This window comes from Carassius auratus, unplaced genomic scaffold, assembly GCF_003368295.1.
Source record: "Carassius auratus strain Wakin unplaced genomic scaffold, ASM336829v1 scaf_tig00216332, whole genome shotgun sequence".
NCBI lineage: Eukaryota > Metazoa > Chordata > Actinopteri > Cypriniformes > Cyprinidae > Carassius > Carassius auratus.
Window position 1 is genome coordinate 276,451 of NW_020528515.1, and position 26,533 is coordinate 302,983.

The following is a 26,533-nucleotide window of genomic DNA, read 5'->3' on the forward strand; positions in this document are numbered from 1 at the left end:
AAACACTCAGATGATCAATTCGAACTCTAGACTGCAAGTGCAATCAACCAAATACTTAAAGGCTCAAATAATACATCAAAAATGATCGATTTTGATTGAATGATCAATGAACTGCCTGAAGGTGATTTCATTTCCTTTTATGGTGAGGCATAGTCTATGAAAATGTATGAAAATGTTTTGGACTGAATTAATTATGCTGTTGCCCTGGATTAATTACGAAAATTATAGATTTTTGTTACACTTAACGCTCCCCATTATGAGCATTTGAAAGGCATTTGATTTATTATTTGAATTTTGGGTAACACTTTATTTGAAGCCTTTATATACGATGCATTATTAAAAGTATTTGAATGCATTAATTAAGCCTAATGCACCAATGCATTGTTTGATCCCATTAATAATGGTAACCAGAGTTATAATCCATTTTAATGCTTACATATTTATTGCTACACCTTAAAAAAAATTGTAGCAAGGAATCTAAAAACGTAATAAAAATGGTATTTATGAAATATATATATTGCATTACAACACATTTTAAATGCCTGTATTGTGCTTTATACATAAAGTAGAGAATAGTGTACACAAATGTGATGATACATCGTAATTTTTCTTAATAATATTTCACACGTGTTGCCAACTTCATGCATCCTAGAAAAGCTTCTAATGGCTGATTTTCCTCTTCACTCGAGGTGTTTTCTGTGAGAATTTTGCACTGGTTTTTCATGCTTTAATAACAACCCACAGCATTTTTTTTAGCACTTGTCAGATGTGTCAGTTGAGAGATGAATATTAGCATCATCCAAAGATCTTCTGTCAGACAGGAATAGTTAAAGGAAACTTCTGACACTCAGTGCTATTAAAGTGAAAAAAAAAAACCGATGACATGCAGTGCAAGAGTGCAAATCCTGAGTTTTTAATGCAGCTAATGCTGCCACCACTTGGACATTATCTGAAACTACATGTTGAGGTTCTGCCTGTTGCAGTCAACAATACATAGAATTTGCTGAAGGGCTATTATGCTGCTTTATGCAGTTTAAATGTAGCAAAAGCACTGCATCGTTTGTTAACAAGAATGCAAAAGTGTGTTAATACCGTATTTTCTCCTGACACGTGATTGCATCTTTGCGAGATCATTGAAAGCAGTATTTACATTTTGTGTGACAATGTCAGCATTATAAGCCGTGTATTTTATAAAACATTTTTGTGTCTGTGCAAATACTTCACATAGCACATAAAATCAGCTCATTCAAAGGCATAAGGCATGATGTCAGACCGGTTTCTAGGTTGATGTCTCGCGTCATGCACATAAAAAGTAATTAATTCAATAAAGAACAGCTCTTCCGATCAAAGGTGTGAATACACCCTGGGTGGAAACCAAACTACTGAACGTGACTTTTCAATGAATGTTCTTGTGAAATGGGCTCATTGAAAAAGCCACTCAATGCCAAAAATCTGATGACTCATGCAAAGCAAATCCAAAGCAGGGCTTATTGCAAAACAGATGCACATACAAGGAGTGACGCAGATCTAGTTCCTCGATTTAAATTCTTTTCTCATGCACTTTTTTTTCTATGACAAATGATGTATTGCAAATCACAGATCTGAATGACAAATTGCAAGAATAACAAGCTAGGGCATGTGCAATTTCAACAGGGCAGCTGTCTTTGACATTTAGAATTGATTTTTATTAGGAAAATGGAAGGTGTCTGAACATGTTATCTATTCTGTTATTAGTGGTGTGGTATAAAGGATGAAAACAAAAAAAATGGAATAAAAAAATATTACAAATAAATAATTAAATTGTTAATTCAACTGGAATTAAGTGGCTGTTTTTACGAGTGAATTATTGTTTCAACCGGTTTGTTAACAAACATTATCTCATTCAGCAACAAATTAAGTGACTGTTTTTATGAGAGAGTACCTGAATCATTTGTTTGAATTGGTCATTGAATAATTTGTTCAATTGATAGATCCAAAAACTTTCATTCAGTCAGAAATGAAGCAAGTGACTGTCTTTTTGAGTATTATTTTTAACCGATTTGTTTAACAGGAATGAATGAAGTGGCTGTCTTTAAGAGTGACTCGTTCAAAAGCACTGATTAAGTCAGGAAAGAGACAAGTGGCTCTGTTATGAGTGAGTCATTGTATCATTTGTTCAACCGATTCATTCAGAAACATGAACTCATTCAGCGGCAAATTAAGTGACTGTCTTTAAAAGGGGAACATTAATTGCTTGTTCAATCGATTCATTTAAAAATGTTGATTTAGTCAGCAACGAAGCAATGATTGAGTCGTTGAATCATTTATTCAACCAATTCTTTTAAAAACGATTCATTCATTCAGTAGCAAAGCATGCGACTCTGTTTGAATGAGTCATAGATTTGTTTGTTAATCCATCTTTTTCAAAAAGTTAATTATTCAAGAACGAAGAACTTTGAATGAGTCATTGAATCATTCGTTCAATCAGTTTGTTTAAAATTATTAATTCATTAAAAAAACCTATCATATGACTGTCTTTACGAGTGAGTCATTTGTATTTTTTTTTTTTTTTGGTTCAAAAACACTGATTTAATAAAGAGACGCACTACTGTGGACACTCTGTTGTTTTATTTGAAGCTATTTTCATCGATGGAGCAGAAAACATTGATGTTGATATATTCCAGACCATATTTAGACAAGGAAGCCAAGACTTAGTCTCTAGTGCATCAAAGATTTTATCTGCTAACTTTGGTCTAATTTTGTCTTCCCGCTTTTGGGACTTTGATAAGTGTTGTAGTTGTCTTAGTCTGTAATTTAGACATCAAACAGACCCGTGCATGCCTCCAGCATTAAACACAGTTTGTTCTTCTCAGAGCACTTTCATTTCATTTTAATCTTTCCAGTGTGTAGGCTGCTTTATACATGTTGCATCTTTTATCTCCATTATTGTAACATCTTTATTAATCGTAGATTATAAAACTTTTATAACTTCTTTATTCCTTTAAATCCTTTCCCTTACCCAGCAGGGTAAATCACACAGTGCTAAATGCAATGTAGTCATGCATACATAAATAAGCAGGCTTATTAACTGTCATTAAAAGAAAATGGAAATACTTACCATGGATTTTTTTTTCATCTGTCCCTTGGATCAAGTGAGTCAGATTAGATAAATGTCAACATGAACCAGTTGTGAAATGCCATCGTCCTCAAAGAAACATGAACAAAAGTGCACAAAGAATAAAGAAATTACTACTACATTAAATACAGGTTCACTGACTGCTGACTATTTTACAATGCTGTCATAACCAAAACCGTTTTCCATGTTTTGGTCCAATAGTGGTCCGTTTTGCATAATTTGGGTCTGATTTTAAAGCCTTATATACTTTATGCAATTTCCTGATCTTATTATGGATGATGTATAAGTGCATAATATTTCAAATATAAACACTTAAATTAGTGACCTTTCATGTTAACTAAGATAGGATTGAACTTTATTTGTCACGGAAAGGAAATTCATCTTGTGCAAAGTGCTACAATGTTGCTCTGACCGTTCAATACTAATTAAGCAAGCAAAACAAGTAAAATATACATTAAAATACAGCAGTGTAAAAACATAAAATGCAAAATATGTAAAGTGCAAAACACAGTAAAGTGCTAATGTGCTTTAGGCGTGTTGTTCTTGGTTAAAATTCAGCAGTTTTATCAAGACAGAAACAAATGAAATCTTCAGTGTATTAGTTTTACACATTGGCATCGTCAGTCTCTTTCCCTTTTACTGCAGTGATGATGTGTTTTTATTGGCTACTCTTGGACAATGCATAATCCTGTTTCCCATGTTTCCTGTATCCAACCAGATTTTTATAAGAAATGAACCCTAATTACAGTCGACTTAAAACAAACTAAACCATGGTGACATTAACATAATTTACAATTAAGCTTCAACAACGCTTTAAGACTTCAGTTATAATTGTTTTTAAGTGTGTGAATAAAAACTATTAGGCTGTTAAAGCAAGTAAATGAGTTATGATTATGTTTAATATCACCAACAAGCTCTCATTTAAATGCTTCAAAGTGCTTTAAACAAAGCACAAGGGAATCATACCAGTTGATTAATAGCTATGTCATAATCTCAAAGGTCCAGTTTCTCATTGATACTTACCATATGTGGACTAGTTGAAACCAGGTCACTCTGCATGGTCTGGAAAACACATGTCACAATTGTCATATTTTCCCCCAGATCCTCCCATGACAACTGCAGTTTGGCCGGATCAGCTGGGGGTCCTGGTCCAGTCACTGAAGGAGTGTGTGGCAGAAGTGGCCGAGAGAGCCAGGCGCTCAGTGAGTTTCGTCCTGCTCCAGGAGGCAGCGTGCAGCACGGCCCAAGGCCTGCAGCTGCAGCAGAGACGGGACGCTGTCTTCAGCCAGGCAGTGAGTTATCAGACACAAACTCTATGGCCTTTAGTTTAGTTAAGTGTGTTTTGAAAAAAATAGTTTTCACCTTGGTAAAAAAAAACTATTCCAAACTGTGTTTACATCAATTTCTCAGCATTGATATAGTTCATCAAGTTGTTTTTTTAAGCTTAAGGCGTTTCTGAAGATATGTTTGTTGTGTATCTGCAGCTGGCTGCACTGGCGTGTGGATTTGTCATGCGATTATATGCAGGTTTGGAGGATAAGGACTTTCTCAGACAGCTGCATGCCGTCGGGTTGGTGGCCCAGTTTGAGAGCCTGCTGAGTACATACAGTGAGTATCCTCTATCAAATACGCAATCACACCAACATAACCTGCTAGATGCTGTAAAACGCTGCTTACTGGAGTAAACATGGTTCTACACGTGGTCACACGTGACTTTGAGCGATGACCTGCCGGAAGCAATATCAGCTCCTGACAGCATCACGGTCGGTCTCATAGTCATTCTCAATCCAAATGTTCAGAGACTCAGGTTGTCATGATCCAGTCACTGAACTTCCGTTAATTCACCACCAGAGGTCATCATCCACAACACAGACTCTCACACTACACAGTACACTCTGGACTACATTTCCCATGCTCCATTGCACCAATCACATTCACCTGAAAACAATCACACACAGCTGCCACCAATTACACACACACAGCACAATCATCAGACAAGCTTTATAAGCATTGGACTTCCTTTCACACACGGCCGAGTATTGTTCTGCATATATCCCTCTCCTAGTGAGAGCTGCGATACGTAAACCTTTCCGTGTCAGTGTCTAGTTTTCATAAATTAGTTCTACCATTCATAAAACTACATTTACTCCAGTAACCAGCGTCCTATTTCACTGTTTCAGACTGCAAGAGTCTGTCAATGCAAGAAGACGAGAACAACAAGTCATGAGGAAATAAGTGCTAGCTTGGTATATCAAGTTTGTACAAAATATAGATATTTTTTTCATGAATTGATTCGATATGAGGCAAAACGTTTATATCGATATACAGTAGTTTGATACCAGAAGTGCCAACAGCAAATGCACCATTTGAATTCTCAGTACGAGTCAGTCCTGATACAGTTATTAACACGGACCAGCTAATCATCAGTACGTCTGCACTCCGGGTCAGAGCAGCGTAGCTCCTAATTAAAGGAACACTCCACTATTTTTGAAAATAGGCTAATTTTTCAACTTCCCTAAAGTTAAACAATTGAGTTTTACCGTTTTTGAATCCATTCAGCCGATCTCCAGGTCAGGCGGTAGCACTTTTGGCTTAGCTTAACATAGATCATTGATTCTGATTAGACTGTTAACATCTCACTCAAAAATTTTTCAAAACATAGGAAATTTCTATTTGTTTCCTATTTAAAACTTGACTCTTCTGTAGTCACATTGAGCACTTCAGCTCCTCTACAAACTTTGTCCAATCAAATGCTCTCTAGTATCTGAAGTGTCCCCTCTCTTACACTATAAAGCGAAATTGAAGTTGTAGCTAAAATCAGTTGATTGTTCACAGAATTACTGCTTTCTATATGGTGAAGTGCACTGCATATGGGATAGGGAACAATTCAGTGTAAATAGGCTTTCCTTTGGGACAAATGAAGTCTGGTTTCGCATTGTCTTCAGTGGACATGTATAGAACTGTTAAAACTGTGTTATAAAAACAATAATCCACTCAAGACAATAATCCACTCAAAGTGCGTTATTAACTTACTACTGTTTTGGCACTCCGTACATGTAACCCATATAACAAACGGACTTGGCCCAAATGTGGCCTCAAGCTGGCACTGCTGACCTCCATGTACCCTTTCAGCCAGAGCTGGGCCATGTGTGGGAATGTCGGCACGGCGAGGATAAGGCTAACAATATCCGGGCCGATTGTTGTTGGGAGGAGTGTAGCCCAGATCAGTCCAGTGATATGTGGCCCAAATCAGGCTAAGATCTTGGAGCATTTTATGTGACCCATGATAAACAAGATAAATCCAATATTGCATGATAATGATTAACCTGTTAGCCAGCACCCCCATTATGGGACTCACAGATGAAAGTGCTCTACCAAACTTATAATTTTAATAGTTTCCTACTTCAGTGTGTTACAAACATACTTGTGGTGTCTTTAGAAAGAAGACTCTTTGGGCTTCACTTTTCATCAACCAGATTTGATAATGCTCAAAAATATTAAAAGACATTTAATTAATAGACACTGAAGTGCCTTGAATTTTTTTTACCACTCTTAAATATTTTTTTATTTGATATAAAAATACATGAACGAGTCCTGGAGAAATCTAGAAAAGTAATGGGTTGAAAGCCACATGTCTCATGAGTTTCTATTTAAAATCTGAATAAAATATAATGAAAAATGAGACTCCTGCAAATATTTTTATGAGACTATGTCTACACCCCCCACCCCCCAAATATAAGAAAATATATTTCCCAACAGTATTGAAGGCTTCTACAAACTATTTAGTCAGTAAACATACCACTGCATAGATTTTTTAGTAGACAGAACTAGACAGAAACTAGACAGAAACTTAGACATTATATAAATTATTTATTTGAGTACTAGAAAAATACAATAAGAATAATTTAAGTAAGAAAAATAAGAATAATAATAATAAGAAAAAATGCAAATAAGTGCTGATGATCACATACATTTTAATGAAGTGTAGTATTGTTAGTTTTTGAAATAGCAAGTTAAAACAGAATGAAACATTATCATTTCAAACTTAAGCAAATCAGTCAACTGCATTAAACTGCACTTAATTATAATCTTATTACATTTTATATTATTATTCTTGGTACAAATAATCTTAGAATTCTTAACTTACAGGAAAAGGGAGAGAGAGATCATTTAACCATTATCATGTAATATTTATTTGGTTTACAATGGGGCACATTATTTTTTATTAGGATGCTGTCATGGACAAAAATTTGCGGTTAAGAAGTTCTACAAAGAGTTTTATGGCAGCGACATCAAACGCTCATTGAATGAGATATGCGTGCCTTGACAGAGTTTATGATTAAGTTACATGTGTCTATCTGTTACATAGACGCACTCTTTACTAGTTGATTTGTTCTTTATAAAAATAAATAGAAAAATCAATGCAACACATTTTTTAATGCACAGTTACATGATTTGTGGATTTTAAGTCTGATTTTATATTCAGTTTAATATACTTTATTGGCATAGTTTGTGTTTACATTGTGTGTAAAGCAGTTTTGGCCCACATCTGGCCCTCATGGATTTCACATTGGCCAGATGTGGGCCGGATCTGGGCCAACACTATGTTGCTCTCTGGCACCAAAGCATGTCACAAAATGAATAAAAATAATAGTAATACACAATGCAATAATATGAAATATTAAGGTCTGGGCTATATAATGCTCAGTTGTGTCTCAGATTTGGGGATTTTGGTTTACTTAAGGCTGAGAATTAGCACCAATATTTAAACCTGTTTTGGCCCAGATTAGGGCCAGTTAAGGGTTATTAACTGGCTGAGATTCGACACTTTGGCCAAGTTAAAGTGGTTGTTTGGCCCGGATCTGGGCCAGAAAACATTTGCTATGTAGTAATTCAGCCTCGAGTGACGTAATGCTTTATTTTGCACTTGTTCTCTGCGTATGATTGCTGAATGGCTGTTTCCCGCAGCAACCAAACTTTGAAATAAACAGTCTTCCAGTTTGCGCGTGCCTTAGATCGCAGATTACAGTCAAGTGCTTGAACATGCATCTTAACACGATACAGGTTTGACCTCAGTTCACTGTTCCTGCAGTGTGAAGAGCTGGAGGCTGTTGTTTTTGTTTAATGAAGTGTGTTTGAATGACTCATGAATGACTGCGATTGTTTGCTTCTCTGGGAGAAAGTTAATCTGTAAAGGCAATGCCAGTGGGGAGATTACTGTGTCAACTGTTCCGAGGTAATGTTAGAGGATTGGGTTGGTTATGATATAATAACTGTGCCTTAAGAGAGTGAGGTACATCGTGTTGTGCAATCAACATTCCTGGTTAAACAGGGTAGTTAGGCGGTTTAATTGTAGTTAACATTTTGAAATTGTTTTTTTCCTTTATATTTTCTATTTTATTTCACATTATAGTTCAACTTTTAGTAATTTCACTTTTTTTTTAGTTATTATTCCTTTGTGGTTTTTATTAATTTTTATTTCATAGTTATTTTAGTGTTGAAAATAAAAGTTAGAAAATTAGAAGTAAATATATATATATATTTTTTATTATTATTTTTTTTACTTCGTTTTAATTTCAGTTAAATATAACACTATAACCTTGAAGTTCAAGACAATATAATTTTATGAACCAGTCATTTTTGCGTGAGCATAACTGGTCGATCATGGCATCAAACATTGTGCATCCCTCCAGCTTTCCCTCCCTCTCTGACATGCTTAATCACTTTTATGCTCGTTTTGGTCAAAATAATAAGGAGATCTCCCTCAAAGCTGAGCATTAACCCAATGAACTGCATCTCACACTCTCCACCTCAGATGTTTACTCCACTCTGCATAAGGTGAATGCACGGAAGGCAGTTGGCCCTGATGGAAAATATGGTCATGTGCTCAAAGCCTGTGCGGAGCAGATGGCTGAGGTCTTCGCGCACATTTTCAACCTGTCCCTGGCCCAGGCCACTGTTCCCACTAGTTTCAAAACCTATACCACTGTGCCAGTTCCAAAGCACTCCCTGCTACACTTGACCCTTTCCAATTTGCCTATCGCCGCAGTAGATCAACAGAGGATGCCGTCTCTATGGCCATCACTCTGCCCTCACCCACCTGGACAGCCAAAACACATGAGAATGCCGATAATTGATTTCAGTACACAGTGTAATCCCCTTCACGCTGATCTACAAGACTGACATCTGACTGAGATCTGAAATCCATCTACAACTGGATTTTAGATTTTCTGACTAACAGATCTCAGTCTGTTAAGTTAGATAACCTCTCATCCTCCATCATCACCCTGAACACCGGGGTTCCACAGGGCTGCGTACTGAGCCCTCTTCTGTATTCCCGATTCACCCATTACTGTATTTATGGCTCCAACACCATTATCCAATTCGCAGATGACATCATAGTGGTTGATCTGATCAAGCATGAGTCACCCTACAGGTGCAGCATCTGGCTGTGTGCTGTGCCACCAGCAATCTGGAACTAAACACCCAGAAGACTAAGAAGATCATTGTGGACTTCAGGCAGACTAGAAGTGATGCACACACACCCATCTACATCACTGGAGCTGTAGTGGAGCATGTGTCGAGTTTCAAGTTCCTTGGCATCCACATCTCTGATGACCTCATCTGGTCCCTTTACACCTCCACTGTGGTCAAAAAGGCACAGCAGTGCTTTTACTTCTTACGGGGCCTTAAGAAAGTCCTTGTAGAATTCTACCAGTGTACCATTGAGAGCATACTCACAAACTGCAGCTCAGTGTGGTGCAGCAATGTCTCCACATCTGACAACAAAACACTCCAGCGGGTGGTGAAAACTGCTCAATAGTTTACTGGCACTCATTTATTATAAGCGCTGCCTGGGCAGGGCAAGAAACCTCATCAAGTATGCCTCTCACCCTAACCATGGACTCTTCACCCTCCTTCCATCCGGCAGGCGTTACAGGAGCCTACACTCTCACACTAGTAGGCTCAGGAAGAGCTTCTTCCCCGAGGCTGTGACACTTCTGAACGCCACACCACCAATCTAACCTGCAACCTGCTTTATTACTGCACTGGTCACAGTACTTTACATACATGTATTTGCACTACTCATATTTTGCACAGACTGCACATTGTTCAAGCTATCACACTGTAAACTATCTAAAGTTGTTACCATACATTGCACAGTAAACTATTTCTATAAAAATAACATTGCACTACTGATACTTTGCATAGAATACATTGTTTAACAATACTATTGTTACTAAAGCCTGAATGCAAGTCGCTTTGGATAAAAGCATCTGCAAAATGCATACATTTTAATTTACTATTGCACACTCATCCAACTGTATTTACGTTGTTGCTGTTCATAATGTACATATAATCCCTACATTGCATTCCTATTTATATTCTGTACATACTCTGCTTAACACTGTATATAGCAACTCCACTGTACATTCTGTAAATCATATCTTCACTTACTCTGCACTTTTAAGTATATAAAACACTATATTCTTGCACGTCTGGTTAGATGCTAACTGCATTTCATTAGCTCTGTACTTGTACTCTGCACAGTGACAATAAAGCTGAATCTAAAAATCTTCCAGATGCTATAGTGACGTGTTCAGTTTCCCAGCCAACTTATGATTGGTGTCTTTGTGGTCAGCTTTTGAGTGAGGTTCGCCTACACATTGCTGAAGTCAGTGGTTCCTATCATTCCCAATGTCTTCCCATGTCTTTCTTGTGTAATCATTATCTTTAAATACTATTTTTAAACACCAAACATCTGGGCTCTTAAGTAGTCCTGCTAAGCAGACTTTTTCACAGAGCACAGCTTGTTGTTCTGATCACTGAATAACTTATGCTATACTGATGTACAACCTAGAGAATATAAACTACATAAAGATCAAATAAAATGTATTATAAAGATAATACAATATTGTTGTTGTTTTTTCCTAAATGATATAACGCACTTAACCAATCCACCCTCTGTACAACTGTAAACAATAGATGCATTAATGCATTTTTACAGAATATATTTGGGTGTTTGTATTGCATGGAAATGAAGGTTTTGGAACAGAATTGCATCTTTATTTTTAGTCAGAAGAAGTCTGTAGTATTTCCTCATGTAGAAAGCATGTATGTGCTGTAGTAACACAGATGTTTGTCACTCAGGTGAGGAAATAGGGATGCTGGAGGACATGGAGGTGGGGATCAGTGACCTGCACAGAGTGACCTTCAGGATCACAGAGGCGGCGTCTGAGGAAGCTGTCAGCCTGCAGCCCTCTGTCAGCGGTAGACGGTGAGAGAGACCCCTCACACACACACACACACACACGAGTGGACATTCATATCCTAAACACCCTCTGTCTCTTTCTAGCTCTCACATCACTCACTGTCAATTTTTTTACAGTCCTACATTTTTGTCTTTATTATATACGCTCTCAGGAAAAAAGGTACAAAAGCTGTCACTGGGATGGTACCTTCTCAAAAGGTGATCTTTTTTACCTTTTAGGTTCTAATGTGTACACTTTAGGTACTTATATGTATCTTTAAGGTACCAGTATGGACTCTTTAGTTACAAAAGTGTACATTTTGAAGAGGTACCACCCCAGTGACAGCTTTTGTACACTTTTTTCAGAGAGTGTATATAATAAAGACAAAAATTATTAAAAACATAAAATAAAACAAGTAATGGAAATAAATATTCAAGTCAATCACATTTCCCAGTTATGTACAGTATCTACATCTTTTTTATGTTTAATTTTTTTTGTACATTTTTTTACATCATTATATTATATCATATTATTAAAATTACATTAAAATAAACATTTTAATGACATTTATTGTTGAAGAACTTTTATTCAGCATGAATGCATTAACTTGATCAAAATATATTTATAATTTTACAAATGTGTCAGTTTCCTCAAAAATATAAATCAACATTGATAATAATAAGAAATGTTCATTAAGCAGCAAATCAGCATATGATAATGATTTCTGAAGGATCATGTGACACTGAAGACTGGAGTAATGATGCTGAAAATTCAGCTTACACAACACAGAAATAAATTACATTTTACCAGATATTAACATAAAAAGCAGTTATTTTTAAATTGTAATAATTTTTCACAAGATTACTGTTTTTACTGTATTTTGGATCCAATAAATGCAGCCTTGGTGAGCAGATGAAACCTCTTTTAAAAACCATTATGTTATTATGGTAGTGCACGGTGCTAGTTCGTATGCATTTTGTGAGTGCAGTTGCTCTAAAATGAGTTTCAGGAATTTCGCCAAGGAAGCTGCGTGAACATGCTGGTATTGACAGAGTTTAGAAATGTAACCTGTTTTTGTGTTAGAGACCATTACACTGTCGAGGTGCCTCTCCCACATCATGCCTTCCAAGCGCTCCCGGATGAGCTGCGCCAGGGCAAGCCGCTACGCGTGCTCCCCGTGCTCTTCAACGTGGGCATCAACGAGCAACAGACCATCGCTGAGAGGTACAAGCACTGACTGATACAAATGAAACACAATCCCTTCAAGCATAAATGCTCGGTGAAGCGTGTCTGAGCTGGAACATGATGCTTGCGCTCTCTGTGTGTCTCCCTCTCAGATTTGGTGATATATCTTTACAGGAGAGAATAAACCAAAAGAACTTTGAGATTCTAGAAGGCTACTATAAATCCTTAACCAGCACGGTGCCGTCTGAATGTAAGTTCTTCATTGGAGAAACTGAGCTTTTCATATTGCATTTAGTCATTCATCAGTTACTTTTATCCAAACATTGGGAACAATGCATATAGAAACCGGTTACTGTATCAACACAACATTGTGTAAAAGATGATTAAAGCTGACTTTCTTTAATCAGAAGTCAGAAAGAGCTTTATTGGCAAGTATGTTTTGCACAATGCACATACAAGGAATTTGTTTTAGTGTCACAAGCTTCCAGAGACAACAAGACATAGATATTAAAAATGCACATTGCCAAAAATACCGGCACCCTTGGGAAATATAATCAGAGAAGGCTGTGAAAATTAATCTGCATTGTAAAATAAATAAAATAATAAAAATCACAATTTCAATTGGATAATAATAATTTAAAATGGGGAGAAATATCATGTCAGAATATAGAAAATGTTTTTCTCTAATACACATTGGCCACAATTAATGGCACCCTTTTATTCAATAATTTTTGAAACCTCTATTTGCCAGTTTAACAGCTCTGAGTTTTTTCTGATGAGGTTAGAGAAGACATGACAAGAGATCAGAGACCATTCCTTCATCCAGAATCACTCCAGACCCTTCAGATTCCCAGCTTCTCCTCTTCTGTTCACTCCTCCCATTTTCTGTAGGATTCAGATCAGAGGACTGGAATGGCCATAGCATTTAGATTTACATTTACATTTAATCATTTAGCAGACGATTTTATCCAAAGCGACTTACAAATGAGAACAATAGAAGCAGTCAGGTCGACAAGAGAACAACAACAGTATACAAGCGCCATGACAAGTCTCAGTTAGTCTAGTACAGAACGCATAGCTAGATTTGTTTTATTTTTTTTTAATGAAAAGACAAGAAAAGAAGGAAAGTGCTAGTGTTAGTTGGTTAAGTGCTGGCGAAAATGAAATGAAGAGTCTTTAGATGTTTCTTGAAAATGAGTAAAGACTCAGCTGTACGAATTGAGATTGGGAGGTCATTCCCCCAGCTGGGCACAGTCCAGGAAAAGGTCCGTGAGAGTGATTTTGAACTTCTTTGGGATGGCACCACAAGGCGTCGCCCACTTGCAGAGCGCAAACTTCTGGAGGGCACGTAAGATTTAACCAGTGAGTTTATGTATGTTGGTGCCGTGCCAGAGATCGTCTTGCAGGCAAGCATCAGTACCTTGTACCTTGTGAGCGGCTACTGGTAGCCAGTGTAACCTGATGAGGAGAGGAGTAATGTAAGCTTTTTTTTTTTTTTTTTTTTGCAGAAGCAGATAGCAGAAGCTTGGTTTTGTGCCCAGTGGCCCATTTCTGTGTTGTTTTTGAGTTTTGTGTTTGGATTAACACATACACAAATTAATAGAGCGTATATAACACGCAGTGAAATGTGAGTCGGGTCACAGATGAAAATATATTTAAATTTAAATACAATTAATATTTTTGTGGAATTCTTTTTTTTAATTAAATGTTACAAGTCTCCCAAAAAAGTGTTTAAATAAACATTATATGCTAAATTAATTGTAATTCATGTTTAGTGATATTCTTACCAGGTGGTGGATCAGTTGTATTGACAGTGTAATTATATGAATCATAAAACGTTTAAAAGATTAATTGTCCTTTTAGACAGTGACATTGAGTAGACAACACAAATACAGTGGCCTTTAAAAACGTTAACGTTGTATGTTTTAATTCTAGGACTCTCCTCATTAAGTCAACACATTCTTGTATTCGGTCTGGAGTATATTTCTAGGCTCTCCATCACATCTTGCTCTTCAAAGACACAGTTCACCCGAAACCATTTACTGACCCTCTGTCATCCCAGATGTTCATGACTTTCTTTCTTCACTTGAACACAAGCAAAGATTTTAGTTCATATAATGCAAGGGGACAGGACACTTCAGAAACCAGACGAAGGGAACACGACCATGATGATGTATGATCGTTTCACTTCAGAAGACAGTGATTCATTAACAGGGGTTGCATGAGTTACTGTCATATTCTCTTTGTGTTTAGTTTTTGAAGTGTCATTTCTGGATGTCCCATACACTTGCATGATATATTATAAGATAAGTTTGTTCATCTGATAAATGAAAGTCATATAGGATGGCATGAGGGTGGAAATGATGAAGTTTCCTTTTAATCCCTTTTGCTGTATTTTTATTTATTATTATTATTAATCTTTTTTTTTTTTTTTGGTGTTCCACTGGGTTGCATTTTTTCGTTCTCTCCCTTTAAACATTCTTCTGCATTGTCTGTCATAAAAAAAGTACTTCTACTTTTTTAATACTTGAGTACAATTTAAAGTTGTACGTTTTTACTTTTACTCAAGTATGATTTTGACCTGATACTTGTACTTTTAATTGAGTACAATTTTCACTTAGTACTTGTACTTCCACTTGAGTAAAAAAAATAATAATCTTTTTATTTCTGGTGCTCACCAAACTCATCTTGAGTGTTTGCTGCTCTTTTTTTAGTTTCATCTGACCATTGAAGCCAGTCCCATTTAAAGTTTCTGTCATGTCTGATAACTGAATATGCTTTAGTTTGTGTTTTAATGAGCTAGGAGAATTTTTCTTGAGACCCTGCCAAATACCATGTGGTGATGTTGACCATTTTGTAAGGTTTTCTGACCTCAAGACTCCACTATTTTCTGCAGTTCTCCAGCTGTAGTCTTTTGGGAGTCTCTAGCCGCTCACCACACATTAGGACGATACAGACACAGCTCTTCCAGACAGATTCGTAGCATTTTCTGTTGGTTGCAAACTCTTAATTATTGTCCTGATGGTGGAAATGCTAATTTTCACTGCTCTAACTCTTTTCTTAAAGCCACTTCACCAATATGTGAAGCTCAATTATCTTTTGCTGCGTTTCAGAAATACATTCTTTGGTTTTTCTCATTGTGATGGATGATTAAGGGAATTTGGCCTTTGTTTTCCCTCCTATATATTTCTGTGAAACAGGAAGCCATGGCTGGATAATTTCATGTTTGTAATCTCCATGGAGTACTCAAAATAGTGAATATACTTTAGAAATATTTTACTCAAAATAATGTATGGGTCTGCCAATAATTGTTTCCATTTGAGAAAAACATTCATTTCACAATGATATTTTCCCCCAGTTTAAATTTGTAATATCCAATGGAACGTACTATTTTTGTAATTTTAATTTTTTTTAAATAAAAGATCAAAAGGATTAACAATGCAGATAATTTTTTCCAAGGGTGCTGATATTTTATGCCATGACTGTATATATATATATATATATATATATATATATATATATATATATATATATATATATATATATATATATATATAAAATGTAAATAACAGTTTCTGCAACATTCTTACTGTTTTTCATTTATTTATTTTAATTTTGAGGATGAACCCATAATTAAAAAAATAAATAAAACTGAGACTGTCATGTTTAAACTCAAATTAACTACTGTAACTGTAAAATAAAATAAAAGATTTGCATTTTATTATAATGGGACTTTTATCAAAGACAGTCAAATGTATACAATATATTTATTGTTACAAAAGATTTTTCAGTTGAATTATTTAAAATAAATGCATTTGAATTTGAACATTTGAGTGTGTGTGTGTATACACACACACACACACACACATCGTAAATTAAATCATGAAAATGTTGTAATATATTTTCATATTGAAGTCTGCATTTATCACAAAAAAACGAACAGGGAAAAAAGTGAACTCCAGTCGACTGATTTGTTTTTTGTTTTTCTGACAATGGGAATTGTTCTGACACTTTCGATGTCTGATGTTTAAAGGGTTTGAGTGCAGGAATGTATTGTTTTCTGATATGTCAATCACGTCTGTGGAGCGTGACGGCTCAGGATGATGAATGCTCCCCGCAGACGAATGCCGAGCTGTATTGCATCGTGTCACATCTTGTCTTCTTTCCATCTCTCTGTTCATCAGAAAAATAACATGTCCCCAGACTTTTCAATCTCATCTTTAGGTCTTGTCGATACGGGGACAAACAATCCCTCTTAAAACCCGTTGATGCATGACATCTCAAGCGTCTGCTCTTCTCTTCTTTCCAAAGGCTTGCCACGTTTTCAGACACAGACAGACATTAAGGAACTGCTTGACACCCTCGGCCAGAATGTAGTAACCAAGAAGAGAAAGAATGTGGAGATCCTTTGGCTAGCGGGAATGGTGAGGCTGAGTTTGAGGTCAGGGAGTCCGCAGGAATGTGTGCAGTTTGCTCTGTAACCTAACATTTGTGCAACATTCAAATCAATGTTCTGTAACGGGTCAGCATTTCAAGTAAGAGATTGTAATCACGAGTTTCAAGAAAGTAATTACTGGCTTATAATAAGTAGCATTTTTATGACTATTATTTGTGTGGCCAATATACACACAACCGTTGAAATGATTGGGGTAAGATATGGGTCAATTACATTTAATGTCATTCAACAACTGACATAAGTGACAGTAAATACTTTTATAATGCTACAGAAAAATGTTAATTGATATGGTGTTCTTTTGAACTTTCTATTCTTCAAGAAAAAGGAAATGAAAGTACAAACAATTCCATCTGTCATGTGTCACCTCAGATCTGTCGCCGGATGAACGGTATCCGCTTCACCAGCTGTAAAAGTGCCAAAGACAGGACGTCCATGTCAGTGACACTGGAGCAGTGCTCTCTGCTGCGGGACGAGCACCTGCTCAATAAAGATTACTTTGTGCGAGCTCTGGACTGCATGCGGAGGTAAGCTCCAGTCATGTCTGTGTAGATCTGTTCTCTTCATATCTGCATCCATTATAGGAAACTTTCACCCAGAATTGATGTAGATGAGTTTGTTTCTCCATCAGATTTGGAGAAATGTAGCATTACATCATTTGTTCACCAGTGGATCCTTTGCAGTGAATGGGTGCCTTCAGAATGAGAGTCCAAACAGCTGATAAAAGCATCACAAGTTATCCACAGCACTCCAGTCCATCAGTTAATGCCTAGTGAAAAGCTGCGTGATGTATATGATGCTTTTCATTTCAATCCATTGATCCCTGCTGAAATGGACTCATAATGGACTCATGTTTTACCCGGAAGTGATGTTTTATATTTAAAATGCATTAATTATGAATTGTTTTCTTACTAAAACGAAGCTTTTCACATCAGACAACATTAATTTGATGAACTGGACTGGTTTGGTGTGTATCTCTTGTGGGTTACTGTGATGTTTATCAGCTGCTGGACTCTCCTTCTGACGGCACCCATTCACTGCAGAGGATCCACTGGTGAACAAGTGATGCAATGCTACATTTCTCCAAATCTGTTCTGATGAAGAAACAAACTAAACGACATCTTCGATGGCCTGAGGGTAAGAACATTGTCAGCATTTTTTTTTTTTTTTTTTTGCGTGGACTTTTCCTTTACACATAACGTGATATTAAACATCTAATGCTGATAATAAAGACTGTCTTGGATGTTAACCCAATACCAGTGCATCGGATTTTGTTGTGCACAAAATTCATCCATGATGCATTCAAATACTTCTATATACTTCTATTCTCTGTAATGAAACAGGGCCCTCACAGATCGGCTGAAATCCAAAATATGTGAAGCATTGCTTCCTGTTCATGACCCAGTGAAAAGTTTAAGCTGAAAACATACATACAGGAGATAAGGCTTATTGAACATCTGGAAAACGTTTCCCGTCGGCCGCACCTATTTGCGGCCCACACTGCACATAATTGTTGGGGGAAAAAAGTGAATGTTTATTTTTCAAAAGGATTTCATTATACAAACCCTGTTTGTTCCCAAACAAAGGCTCATTTCAAAACACAGACCTATTTCCAAACTGCTCTCACTTCAAATCGTTCTGATTTATGAGATCCTTTCTTTTGGACAGCATGTGCCATTTAACGAGAACCAAATCCCAAAATCTAGTCAATAAAAACAAATCTGTCCGATTTTCTTAATTACAAATGTAATTTGTTCATTCGTGTTTAATAAATATTGCTAAGATTAGCACAGTATATGCCTTGGGTTTAAGGAGAATACAATACCAGAATGCATTGCAACCAGCTAAAAAAAAATCGGAAAAACATTACAAATGTGATTCATTTAATGTAGAACCATTTTGTACATTTTCTAAAGAGCAAGGTATTTTACACAAAATATTTGTAAAACCCTTGTGTTTAATGAAAAGACAATCCCAGAATGCACAGCAACAAGCTCACGTTAAAAAAAGCTGTGTGTATTTAAAGACAGTAACAGAATTCACTGCGACAGGCTCAGTGGAAAAAATATTGTTTTAATTTAAATGCTGCTAGAAATAGCTCAGTATTTTACAATATTTGTGCATGCTGTCTTTTTGTATCACTTGTCAACACTACAGTCCACTGGAATAGATGTCGGTTGAGTCTCCCTTGAATTTATATACTTGTCTTTCAGTCCTAATTTGCTTCAAACAGAGCTGAACGCTGCTGCTGTTCTAAACTGAAAGCCCCCACAAACTTAAAATATCACTCATGAGTACTCAATTACTAACTACCCTTGCATTTATATAGTTTATATAATTATTTTGAACTCTCGAACTCTCCTTTTAGATAACACTTGAAATTACATTACGAACTGAACTTTTTTCCATGCAAGCACAATGCATGGAAAGATACTTTCTTATTTGCTGTTGTTTTCAGCACGCCTTTGACTCATTTTTTTACATTTGAAATATTATAATAAGGCATGAACTTACTTTTCAGAGACAATAAGCATAGTGATTTGCCAGTTTTTTTTTTTTCCTCCCAGAGCATCAGAAAGTGGTCAGATCCTGCTAAAGGTGCTCAAGGCGTATGTGAAGTGCCTGCGCTGATGGGCGATTCTCTTATTAGTAGTGTTGGGTGTTGAAGCCCTGAAGGCTTCGAGTTTGTTTGTTAGCCGGCGGCAGATGAGAAGGCTGTTGATTTTACGTAGCAGAACCGGTCTGCAGAAATGGTTTAAAGCCAAAATAGGAGGTTGAGCTGACACGTGTGCTGATTAATGTGGATGCATGTCAAGTTGTGCGACATTCACTCAGCTGTATGGATTTACTGTGACATTTCAATCAGCTATTGTGTAAATCCTTTCATCCCTTTTCAAAAGAATATCAGTGTTTGTTACTCTTGAAGGTGCAGGTCGCCTTAAATTATCTTTGTGTGCATCTAGAAATACAGCTCTGCAATGTTTTAAATATAAATCAAAATGTTTACGTTAAATGGCATGTAATGGCATATAATATAAACACATTTTGACTGACAGGTGTTTTTAATACACTGTTTGCACAGTAAAAATTGCTGTCAATGTAAATAAAACAATTGCATTTTTAAAGTGTTTAGAGTCGGAAAGAGGTGCAGTACATGTTTAGCATTAGTGAGCATTTCTTTGTTAACTCGAATCCATTAATGATTATTTTTGTGAGGCAAGGTTTAAAAAACCTGTTTGAAAATGGTGAATAGTTTTGCAGTTTACTACGTCAGCAATGATAAATGTGCTACTGATTTGTGACCCAGGACCACAAAACCAGTCATAAGGGTCAATTATTTTTGAACTGAGTTTTAAACATCATCTGAAAGCTGAATAAATAAGCTTTCTATGGATGTATGGTTTGTTAGGGTGGGAAGATATTTGTCTGAGATGCAACTATTTATATAATCTGGAATCTGAGGGTGCAAAAATCTATAAATACTGAGAAAATCGCCTTTGAAGTTCTCCAAATGAAGTTCTTAGCAATGCATATTACTAATCATAAACTAAGTTTTGATATATTTATGGTATCTTCATGAAACATGATCTTTATTCAATATCCTAATGATTTTTGGCATAAAAGAACCATACAATGCAGTATTGGCTATTGCTACAAATATACTTGTGCTGCTTAAGACTTGTTTTCTGGTCCAGGGTCACATTTGATTCATTTAAAAGAGTCATTTGTTTGTGAATCAGATTCAATTTTTTCCCCAGCATGTTCGAGTTTCTGCACAACATAAGAGAAAGATATTTGTATCATTTTTGCATTGACCAATCTGCATCTTGTAATTGATTCTGTATTGTAGTTTGCTATTCTGTCCGCATCGGCAGAAAAACAGACATTCATCAACCATTAATGGGCCTGAATTTAATGAGAATCATTATATTTCCTTCTGCACACAAGTTAATGAATTTTTGTCTCCATTTTCCTTTATTCTTGCCATTATTTTAAGCTCTCAGTGTGTATTTTACTAGGGTTTTGTTGAATGTGTTGGTGTGAGTCTTTTATGAACCAATGAACCTTTTCTTGAGCTTGTTTGTGTGTGTGGACTGACCTATTAACCCTTATGTCTTGTTGAATATGTTTGTGTGTTTGCTTCTTTCTATCTTCTCTCGTTTCCTCTCAGTGGTCTCTTGGCCCAGGGAGAGGTTGCCCAATGGGATGACCCTGAAGTGGGCTCCGATGCTAATAACAAGCCGGCGTCCCGCCACTTCTATCCAATCGCCCTTCTGCTTGTCAGCTCCCACCTACTGGTGGTGTGGCTCATTTTAAGTCTTGTTTTTTTGCTTGCAAAATATCAATAAATTGCTGATTATGCCATAACCGTGCTGCGTCTAACTTCTTGCTTCCTCAAGTGGTTCGCTCTGTCTTCATGAATAACACTTTGATTTCTGATATTCATTCGGGAGTGATTATATATCTTGGTATTTATGGAAGCCGTTTTTTGCAGAGGAATTGGAAAAAAAACTACATTTTCTAAACTAAATATTTTATCTCTAAATTCTTAGTTTATATCTTGCAATTCAGGCTTTCTTTTTCTCTGAATTCAGAATTTATATCTCACAATTTACTTTATTTTTCTCAGAATTCTGAGTTTTTATCTCGCAATTTAGACCTTTCTCTTAATCTGGAGTTAAAGTTTATATACCGCTATCTTGACTTTTTTTCTCTGAATTCTGAGTTTATATACCGCAATCTTGACTTTTTTTCTCTGAATTCTGAGTTTATATACCGCAATCTTGACTTTTTTTCTCTGAATTCTGAGTTTATATACCGCAATCTTGACTTTTTTTCTCTGAATTCTGAGTTTATATACCGCAATCTTGACTTTTTTTCTCTGAATTCTGAGTTTATATACCGCAATCTTGACTTTTTTTCTCTGAATTCTGAGTTTATATACAGCAATTTTGACTTTTTTCCTCTGAATTCTGAGTTTATATACATCGCAATTTTGACTTTTTTTTTCTCTGAATTCTGAGTTTATATACAGCAATTTTGACTTTTTTCCTCTGAATTCTGAGTTTATATACATCGCAATTTTGACTTTTTTTCTTTGAATTCTGAGTTTATATACCACAATTTTTACTTTTTTCCTCTGAATTCTGAGTTTATATACAGCAATTTTGACTTTTTTCCTCTGAATTCTGAGTTTATATACATCGCAATTTTGACTTTTTTTCTTTGAATTCTGAGTTTATATACCGCAATCTTTTCTTTTTTTCCTCTGAATTGAGTTTATATACCACAATTTTTACTTTTTTCCTCTGAATTCTGAGTTTATATACAGCAATTTTTACTTTTTTCCTCTGAATTCTGAGTTTATATACCGCAATTTTTACTTTTTTCCTCTGAATTCTGAGTTTATATACAGCAATTTTAACTTTTTTTCTCTGAATTCTGAGTTTATATACAGCAATTTTGACTTTTTTCCTCTGAATTCTGAGTTTATATACCACAATTTTGACTTTTTTTCTCTGAATTCTGAGTTTATATACCGCAATCTTTACTTTTTTTTCTCTGAATTCTGAGTTTATATACCGCAGTTTTTACTTTTTTCCTCTGAATTGAGTTTATATACCGCAATTTTTACTTTTTTCCTCTGAATTCTGAGTTTATATACAGCAATTTTTACTTTTTTTCTCTGAATTCTGAGTTTATATACCGCAATTTTTACTTTTTTCCTCTGAATTCTGAGTTTATATACAGCAATTTTAACTTTTTTTCTCTGAATTCTGAGTTTATATACAGCAATTTTGACTTTTTTCCTCTGAATTCTGAGTTTATATACCGCAATTTTGACTTTTTTTTTCTCTGAATTCTGAGTTTATATACACCGCAATTTTGACTTTTTTTCTCTGAATTCTGAGTTTATATACCGCAATCTTTACTTTTTTTTCTCTGAATTCTGAGTTTATATACCGCAGTTTTTACTTTTTTCCTCTGAATTGAGTTTATATACCGCAATCTTTACTTTTTTCCTCTGAATTGAGTTTATATACCGCAATTTTTACTTTTTTCCTCTGAATTCTGAGTTTATATACAGCAATTTTTACTTTTTTTCTCTGAATTCTGAGTTTATATACCACAATTTTTACTTTTTTTCTCTGAATTCTGAGTTTATATACCGCAATTTTTACTTTTTCCTCTGAATTCTGAGTTTATATACCGCAATTTTTACTTTTTTCCTCTGAATTCTGAGTTTATATACAGCAATTTTAACTTTTTTTCTCTGAATTCTGAGTTTATATACAGCAATTTTGACTTTTTTCCTCTGAATTCTGAGTTTATATACCGCAATTTTGACTTTTTTTTCTCTGAATTCTGAGTTTATATACACCGCAATTTTGACTTTTTTTCTCTGAATTCTGAGTTTATATACCGCAATCTTTACTTTTTTTTTCTCTGAATTCTGAGTTTATATACCGCAGTTTTTACTTTTTTCCTCTGAATTGAGTTTATATACCGCAATTTTTACTTTTTTCCTCTGAATTCTGAGTTTATATACAGCAATTTTTACTTTTTTCCTCTGAATTCTGAGTTTATATACCGCAATCTTGACTTTTTTCCTCTGAATTCTGAGTTTATATACCGCAATCTTTACTTTTTTCCTCTGAATTCTGAGTTTATATACTGCAATCTTTACTTTTTTCCTCTGAATTCTGAGTTTACATACCACAATCTTTACTTTTTTCCTCTGAATTCTGAGTTTACATACCACAATCTTTACTTTTTTCCTCTGAATTCTGAGTTTATATACCGCAATTTTTACTTTTTTTCTCTGAATTCTGAGTTTATATACCGCAATTAAGAGAAAAGGTTAGAATATATGAGATAAAAACTCAGAATTCATAGAAAAAAAGTCTGAATTACAAGATAAAAGGACGGTATTACCTTTTTATTTTATTATTTGTTTTAAAGAAAACAGGCTTCCATAGGAATGTAATACTACACAGCTACTAACCAAATAAGTAGCTTCACTTTAAGCACTCATGCTACTAATTAATATTTAATGGTTCACCCTGTGTCTTTCCACCCTCATGTTATTTTCTCTGTGAAACACAATGTCTCGTACAAGTTTGGAATGTTACTTTGATCTCAGATGGAAAGCATTTTAGCAGCTGCACATGATTATTTGTCAGAAGGAAGTGAGGATGTGTTTGTTTTTTTCTGACACACTCTTAGTGCAGCATGAATGTCACATTTCTCTTTTGCATTAGACTTTCATAATTGAAGTTGAATTGAAAATGTTTCCTCATGCTTTGCATATTAACGTGCAGGTACAAACACTGAGGCCTTTTCATAGTCATTTTGGGTCTTTTATGATGTCATCATCATCATTAGCATCCATATATCATTCCTTTCCTTTTCTTTCTTTTTCATCTTCCCCTCATCAGAGAAGGCTGCCGGATTGAGAATGTGCAAAAGAATATAAAGTGCAGAAAATATGCTTTCAACATGCTCCAGCTGATGGCCTTTCCCAAATACTACCGGCCACCTGAAGGGACGTACGGCAAGGTGGACTCCTGAAACACAGCTCCATTAGTTTTACTCTTAACGGACTATATATACAGTGGGGTTCAAAAGTCCACTTTGAAAGGGATTCAAAATGCTATTTTATTTTTAAAAAATAATATATTATTTAAAAATATATACATAATGCTTTAATGACAGCAAAACCAAATACTATACAAATACCTATTTTTACTTTACAGTATCTTGACTTTAGGACCCTGTTGTACATATTTGTGCAAGTTCATTTCAAATACATATATAAAAGAAAACTGTTTTGTTTAATATATATTACAAAATGGCCTACTGAAAGGACATACTCTTGTTTTATGGTTTTAAGAAAGAATGCAGTGCATTATTTAAAAATAATTTTAAAATACTGAATGTAAACTGTAGTAAACTAGACATGTAAATCATCAAATGTGTACAAAAGTTTTCCATTAAAAGTGAGCAATTTACAGGAATTGTTTGAATATGTAGCTTTGAATGGCCGTCATATCAGTTGAGATGCATCACATGCCTGTATGTGACTCATGACCAGAGATTGTGTTTTGTTGTTATTGTTCTGTTTTTGTACTGAGGCATTTCTGAAAGTGTGTACTGTATGTTTTTATATTTGTGTTGGTATAAAGCCATTTCACTCTCAGTTTCTGGACATATTTCCATAACACCCTTCAGCTTGCTTTTGCACACGTTGTGCATTTATGTGAAGTTTACATAATATTATCTCTATTTGCTGCCAACTGCAAAGGAACACTCGCTCTCTTGTGCTAAAAGGACTTATACCAACTGTCACGTGTGTGCATAAACAACAAAGCCAATCATGCTGACATTACGGTTTGGTATCTTAAATTCCGCTGAACTTGCTCATCTGGATAAATCTGTGATGCCAATGGCTGGAAATATCCATCTCTAATTGAAAATCAATCACTTTAGTTCGCTACATTGATGAAGATCACTGTGGAGGTCATTTCAACATTTTTGTATTCGTTATCCTAAAAATTTAGGAACCTTGCACACCGAGTCCAATGTGGGTTAATTAATCTTTTGCAAACTTTTTTTTGCAAAATGGTATTAATGGACTCCTCAAGCAGTGTGGATGATTTTGCTGTCCTCTCACCGCCTTAAAAGAATAAAAAGAAAGGAAATATTGGATCCATCCAATCCTAAAAGACAGAGAGGAAGTTCAGTTCTCAGTGTGCAATGGCCTTAAGTGTGAATGCTGCTTGAGTGAATCCAGTAGCGAATCGTGCCTCTTGCCCCTAGGCCCTCTCACTCTCATAGAAAACACACTACCAGCCTGGTTTAGTCATCTTTGACATTTCCTAATCCAGCCTCAAGGCGATCACACACCAGATGAGAAGCACAGTGCTGCACCCGACTGTGTCTTTAATATCCCAACACATTGTTTTGTATGGGTGTACTTTTTGTTGTCTTGTCTTCAGAAATGCCTTCATTTTACAGCACGTTCAAAACAGCCCTCAAATGCACTGTAAAAAAGTATGTGTAGCTAGTATATTCACCAGCAGAAGGTGCTGCGCACTACACTGATTTGATCGAGTGTCGCTATATTTTAGCCATGGAGAACTAGCCTGGATGAGAGCAGAGCGCTATTATCATCAATTATCCAAAAATACATACTTATCCCTTTTAAGAAGTAATGCATTAAATTATGTTAAATTAAAGCAACATCAACTGTGTGTACAGGTCTGATCAGAGTGCGGGATAGTTTTCCAAAAAGTCCCGCCATCAAATTATTACCACGAGTGAAAGTACAAAATTATTTTTAATTGATAAATTAAAGCACTTTGTCTTTGAAATGAACAATGCCCTATAATACGCCTAATTGGCCGAATTAAGTTAAATTTCTAAAAGCAAAATTGTTTAGGATAAGAATAAGTCGAAAATGATTATTTGCATAGCCTTTGGAAGCTCTATAATTTGTTCCCTCCAAAAGTAGTGGCAACTTCCTGA

The 26,533-nt window shown here is 35.5% G+C and overlaps 1 protein-coding gene across 8 annotated transcripts in view; it reads left to right on the top strand.

Annotated features, from left to right (window-relative positions):
- LOC113097576 (type II inositol 3,4-bisphosphate 4-phosphatase-like) overlaps positions 1–25,205 on the top strand; it is a 127,552-nt gene extending 102,347 nt beyond the window's left edge. For 3 of the 8 annotated variants that reach the window (XM_026262823.1, XM_026262822.1, XM_026262821.1), the window contains exons 12-19: positions 4,217–4,407; positions 4,600–4,723; positions 11,267–11,393; positions 12,451–12,591; positions 12,705–12,802; positions 16,864–16,976; positions 17,378–17,532; positions 21,177–21,521. In XM_026262823.1, the coding sequence (XP_026118608.1) occupies positions 4,217–4,407; positions 4,600–4,723; positions 11,267–11,393; positions 12,451–12,591; positions 12,705–12,802; positions 16,864–16,976; positions 17,378–17,532; positions 21,177–21,354 (1,127 nt within the window). In that variant the 3' untranslated portion in view covers positions 21,355–21,521. Of the gene's footprint in view, positions 1–4,216; positions 4,408–4,599; positions 4,724–11,266; positions 11,394–12,450; positions 12,592–12,704; positions 12,803–16,863; positions 16,994–17,377; positions 17,533–21,176; positions 21,527–24,444 lie in introns of those variants that run through there. The other 5 variants (XM_026262817.1, XM_026262819.1, XM_026262818.1 and 2 more) reach the window with 5 other exon arrangements.
- Positions 25,206–26,533: the final 1,328 nt, after the last annotated feature.